Raw genomic sequence first — 6,006 nt, forward strand, 5'->3', positions numbered from 1 at the left:
GGAATGCCTCAAAATAATGAGTGACATTTCTTTATAAAAACCTCTATGTCAAAACAACAGAAAATCGAGATAGGGTATTTCAGCCACATGTCCAAAAAGATATCTTAATTCAACATTATTTTAAGCTGTTTGCTTCTTTCTTGATTTTAGTTTTTTCATCGACACCTTTCAAAAAATGTAGCTATTGTAGGGGCAAAGATAAGTGGGATATCAGAATTATCCTGGCTTGTTTAAACTAAACTCTTTAAAAGTAATAATTTCAGGTCAGGATGCACAGCAAATGTTCCTTATTGATTTCCTTGAACTTTGCACTTGTCCAAGCTCAATAAATGCATCGAAGATGCCATTCCAGTGATTTTTTTTTAAATTCAGTTAGGTCACAAAACTGATTTTTCATGCCATTCAGACAGCTGTTAAAACCATCGTTGAGTTTGCTCAATAGCTACTGTATGTGCCTTCGTCTCTAAAGCCACATGATCAAGAAATCGACTCGGTCAGACGAAAGACTACTCTTAGGTGTCTAATTGCGGCTACCCTCACCAAGGAGCTTGTAAATTTCTTTATTACTTAAAATCTGTTTCATTAATACCTAAGCGACAACTGTGAACTTTTCTTGTGTGAAGCCATCATTATTATTATGATCCCCCAAAGGAGTTTTGAATACAATTCAATTCAACTGCTGTTACCAAAGAAACCAAACCAAAAGCGTCGTTCAACAACATGGCGAAAGGAGGCAAGGAACCCGCAACAGTGAACTTCGTCCATCAAAATGATATATTGTGCGAAACTATAAGAAAAGAGCAGAAGAATCAGAAACTTTATACTAGCTACAGTATAAACCCGTTTAAGAAAAGTAAGTGAAACTTAGCTAGTGTGTTAATTTTTGAAACACCCGTGAAAAGATGGCGGCCAAAAAAACATTTACCCGGTTATATTGTCTAAATCAATGGCTGGAATTATTAACAGTCTTAGGGAACTCGAGGGAACTAATAACCAATAGAATTTTTACGCAGATAATGAAGCTTTTATCGTTACAATAGACAAAGGTTCTACTTAGACCTCTAATTTATTAGTCTACAATCATTTTGTTGTTTACTCCTGCATATTGTCAGGCCTATAAGTCGCTCTCAACAGGAAAACGACGGTTGTGGGCAACAAAATGACAAATTATTGTTATCGGCAACCACAGTAATCATTTTTCATTTATACAACTTGTCAAGAAAAGTTGCTTAGCTCCCAAACCAGGAGTCTTTGGAGTTCGGAAACAAGAATAATGACATGGAAGATTTGACATCTTATATATTATAAGTTGATATACGATAGTTTATAATTATTACATGTTTACATGCATCATATTCATTTCGTAAAGTCTTGTAAAGATATTTTAAAATTGCTTATTTTCTTGTAGTGTACACATTGACTGGAAAACCAAATTCTACACACGACTCAGCTGATGGAGAAGAAGATGGTAATTAAGAATTTCAATAATTATAATTGAACAATATATTTCATTGTCAACAAGCTTTGTTAATGTTACAATTGCCTTCTTCAACTCAAAGAACTAGTTTTTATCCATTTTGACACAGATTAGGATTATTTTTGATTCGATTTTTCCATAATGTGTATTATCTTATTTTATCATGCAACTTTATCTTTTACCTGTAATAAATAAAACATTTGTGCAAAGCATACCTGATATCATCAATGAAGAGATGCCTAGGATTTGCACATATCATAAGTTAAAATGTTTCTCAGATACACGATTCAATTCTATGTACTCCACCTGAAACAAGTAAATCACTGTTCAAGATATAGTGTCCAAGAAAGAAGGGCCATAGATATAGGAGGCATGTGGGTGCAACACACACTGAAAAAATTATGTTGAAAAACAATGAGTTTACTGCAATGTAGGGGTGTTTAGCTATCAAAATTCAACCTTGTTGGAAAATACCGGATGGCTTACCTACTTTGTTAGCAAATGGGACCAGGACACCCCTCTTGAGCAAAATAGCTAGCAATGGCCCTGCATTATAGTATCTGTAATAATATTTTAGCTTAATGCAGTAAATAATCTAAGCCAAGTGCCACTAAATGAGGCTTGGAATAATGCCTTACAAGAAGTTTTTCAATCTGACAGATGCATTTCTAAAAGTCATCAAAAGAGCCCATGAGACCCCTGTTGAAAAATTTGAATTTCCACAAACTGAAGCGCAAGAGATTGGCTGGATGACAAAACCATTGGTAAGTAAGCTTTAGTAGGCAATACATTGAATAATAACCTTAATTTTGACTAAGCAATTTGCCTTAATTGTGTTAGTATCAATTTATTCGTCCATTTTTAAAAATACCTCAGCTTTTAGGCAATTTTTGCTACAGGAATACATTGATTTTTGCTGAAGCCCAAAACTGTTGAAAATTTGAAGTTCTGTATTATTCTTAAATTATTCTTCTGAAGAGATTTTAAATTTTTGCCACTGTCTTTCTTCATAACAAAAACATTTTAGGAAATGAAACCTTCTAACACATACAAGCTTATGTAAGTCAGAACAAATAATGAAAGCAGAAGGCAAAAATATGAGAAAATGCAATGTGTGTTTGTAGTTTGCCATTGCCCCACATAGTTACTTACAAACAAAACATAGTCTGCCCTCTGATCTAATGATCTGATGTGAAAGCCTAACAAAACAAAGTAATAAAAAATTAGCTGGTCCCCATCCTAGTAAGACATATTTTCTTTGCATTGCCTATGTTATATAGTAGGAAGCACAATATGTGAACAACCATAGAGACATTGGGACAATTTTCAGTCAACTGACTTGTAGCAATGTAAAGTTCCATTTGTCTACTCTTTGGTGCTCAATAAAAGGCCCCCTGGTAATTAATTTTTTGATTTCTTTTCCACTCAGGACATTCTTATTCCAACTCCTCTGGCTATCAAATTTTTTAAATAGAATATCTGATATTTTCTGTTTTATTACAGTTTCTGTGATATTCTATAAGAAAATTTACTATTTAAATAATTATTGCTTCTCTCCATCCCCTGGCCATAAAGTATTAAGTTTCTGGAAATTTTCCAAACCAACCCCCCCCCCCCCCCCTCAGGCTATTCCACCTATTGACAATAAAAAGTTCTGGAAAACTGTAAAACCACTTTTTACTGACAAGGTACAAACCTCTTCAAGTATTACGCTTATCGAAAATGAAAAGTTTATTACGAATGACAGTGAAATAGCTGAGATCCTTAATGAATTTTTTACAAATATCACAAAGACAATTGACATTGCCCCTGGTGAATGCATTCTCAATTCGACAGACCATTTGCTGGATCCTGTTGAAATTGCTGTTGAAAAATATAAACATCATCCCAGCATCCGCAAGATTAAGGATAAGGTAAACCATGGCACATTCTTCGAATTCAAACCAATTACAATGCAGGCAGTCAATGATGAATTATTGAGACTAAATACAAAAAAAGCGTCTACAATTGAAAGTATTCCTCCGCAGATACTGAAAGAAAACGAAGACATTTTTGCACCATTACTGACGACAATTTTCAATAATTCATTGCTCCAGAAAACGTTTCCTGAAGATCTTAAATTAGGAGACATAACTCCACTATTCAAAAGTGACAAAACTACAGAAAAACGAAACTATCGACCTATCACCGTTCTATCCGCATTATCAAAGGTCTTTGAACGGCTTCTATATGCTCAGATGGTCGACTTCGCGGATACGTTCCTGGTTCCCTACTTATGTGGTTTTCGGAAAGGTTTCAACACACAGCATGCGCTGTTGAGATTAATGGATATCTGCAAGAAATCCCTAGATAAAAAAGGGGTGGTTGGTGCCTTGCTAATGGATCTCTCAAAAGCGTTTGATTGCATAGACCATGAGCTATTAATTGCGAAATTAAATGCCTATGGTTTTTGTAAAGATGCTCAATTATTGATTTATAATTACCTGTCCGGTAGAAGACAAAGGGTAAAATTAAATGGTTCATTCAGCACTTGGCGAGAAACCTTTGCAGGTGTACCACAAGGATCAGTCCTTGGGCCTCTTCTCTTTAATTTATATATTAATGATTTATTCTTAATGGTAACTGATACTGCAGTATGTAACTTTGCTGATGATACTACGATTTTCGCAGCTGACTGTCAATTAGATAAAGTTTTAGAACGGCTAGAAACTGATGCTCTTATTTTATCAAAATGGTTTCCAGAAAACTTTATGAAATTGAATGCAGGGAAATGTCATCTTCTTACTTTTGGAACAAATCAAGATGACTTTAAGATCAAAATCGGTGAGGCCATTGTTGAAGAAAGCTCTGAAGAAAAACTGCTAGGGGTGATAATAGATAAAAATCTTAATTTCAAAAGTCACGTCTCAAATTTATGCAAAAGAGCCAGCCAAAAACTGCATGCTCTTGCTAGAGTTTCGCCATTTATGGGTTCTGATAAACTGCGTCTCCTAATGAACAGCTTCATAAAAGCTCAGTTTAGTTACTGCCCCTTAATTTGGATGTTCCATGACAGATGTCTGAATGCTAAAGTAAATAAAATCCACGAAAGAGCACTCAGAATTGTTTATAAAGACAGTCATGCTGACTACGAAGCATTGCTGACTTTGGATAATGCAGTATCAATTCACCAACGCAATCTACAGTACTTGATGATAGAAATATACAAAACCAAACATAACCTGAACCCTAGTTTCATGAGTGAGATTTTTGAAACAAGAAATGTACATTATGATTTGCGAACTAAAAATAATCTTTGCATTCCAAAAGCCAGGACAACTTCTTATGGTATAGAAACTGTGAGATATTTAGGTCAAAAACTGTGGCAAACACTACCTCACAGTATAAGAGAGTCCCAATCATTGGCAACATTTAAAAAAGAATTAAGAGCACACCCTATAAAATGCGACTGTAGATTGTGTAAAAAATTTATTGCTGGGTTAGGTTTTATTTAGAACATTATACCTTAAACCTTTTTAATATTGTATCATATATTTTTATTTCATACTAACTCTTATTAGATAGTTGGCCTTAATTAGCTTCTTTATAGCTATCAACCGTTCATTTAGTACGCCAACTTTAAACAAATTATTTATTATTATTATTATTATTATTATTCCACCCCATCCACTTTTTATGTTTTGGAGATTTTTCCAACTCCCCTGCTTATTCCAGCCCTCTTCTATTAGGCACCAAAAAGCACGTGAAGCAACAATTTATTTAGCCTCATTAACTGTAAAATTGTTTTGCAGATTGATGGACAAAGAAGTGATCCAAGGTTGCACCATCCCAGGCAACATAGTGAAATAACAACTTATATGGATGCATATTGGAGACAGAAAGAACAATCTGAAAATCTTAACTGAAGCAAATGTCTTAAATAAACAAGATACCTAGTCTTTGTATATATTATGTATTTTTCTTCAAATTTTGCAAATTTTAGTTTTACATGTTCCTTATTTTTCATCAATTTCTGTTTGAAATTTATACAATAGCAAACCTGATGTGAGTTCTACACATGACTGAATTCTAAAACAGCAGATTTGCTTGAATAATCAGCAAATTATGATTTGTTTCCACTACTTTTCATGTCTAGATAAAATAAAACTCTGGTAACCCTTGAAGGCCATAAGTCCAACTCCTTCTAATCAAAACATTTCTGGGCACACAAAGAGGCAGACCATTCGAGTAAGGCCATGATAGCTCTTGATCCCCTCAAGGCTCTCATCTAATGCTGGAGGGAAGTTACAGATTGCTCTCTCAGATTTTCTAAAAAGTGAATGCTATCCTTGAAATTAATGTTTCCTGTGACTCTTTTCTTATTCATCCACAAAAAGCTCGCTTGGAAATTACTAGGAGAGCTGTTTGCTGCTCCTGTGCTAAAAGTCTTATGGCCAGGCCTGTACATCACCATTTTCCCAACTGGTTGCAGACAAAGCTGTCCCAACATGAATTTTGCATATTTGTTTGACCTTTCATGCCCATATGCC

The 6,006-nt window shown here is 34.6% G+C and overlaps 1 protein-coding gene across 1 annotated transcript; it reads left to right on the plus strand.

Moving 5' to 3' along the window:
- The first annotated feature begins 686 nt into the window (after positions 1 to 686).
- On the plus strand, positions 687 to 5,464 carry LOC135695081 (cilia- and flagella-associated protein 144). Its single transcript, XM_065214037.2, has 4 exons — positions 687 to 853; positions 1,409 to 1,468; positions 2,138 to 2,241; positions 5,269 to 5,464. Exons 1-4 carry the CDS (start codon positions 721 to 723, stop codon positions 5,380 to 5,382), a joined length of 411 nt encoding a protein of 136 aa, XP_065070109.1. The 5' UTR covers positions 687 to 720; the 3' UTR covers positions 5,383 to 5,464.
- Positions 5,465 to 6,006: the final 542 nt, after the last annotated feature.

Source organism: Rhopilema esculentum, chromosome 8 (assembly GCF_057945365.1).
Source record: "Rhopilema esculentum isolate cy_ngs chromosome 8, ASM5794536v1, whole genome shotgun sequence".
Classification (NCBI taxonomy): Eukaryota; Metazoa; Cnidaria; class Scyphozoa; order Rhizostomeae; family Rhizostomatidae; genus Rhopilema; species Rhopilema esculentum.

What these genes read in the sequence shown, in the direction of transcription:
- LOC135695081 (XM_065214037.2), top strand. Translation starts at nt 721, where the DNA reads ATGGCGAAAGGAGGCAAGGAACCCGCAACAGTGAACTTCGTCCATCAA. An exon ending in TATAAACCCGTTTAAGAAAA is followed by an intron (nt 854 to 1,408) that starts GTAAGTGAAACT and finishes ATTTTCTTGTAG; the next exon opens with TGTACACATTGACTGGAAAA. An exon ending in AGCTGATGGAGAAGAAGATG is followed by an intron (nt 1,469 to 2,137) that starts GTAATTAAGAAT and finishes TCAATCTGACAG; the next exon opens with ATGCATTTCTAAAAGTCATC.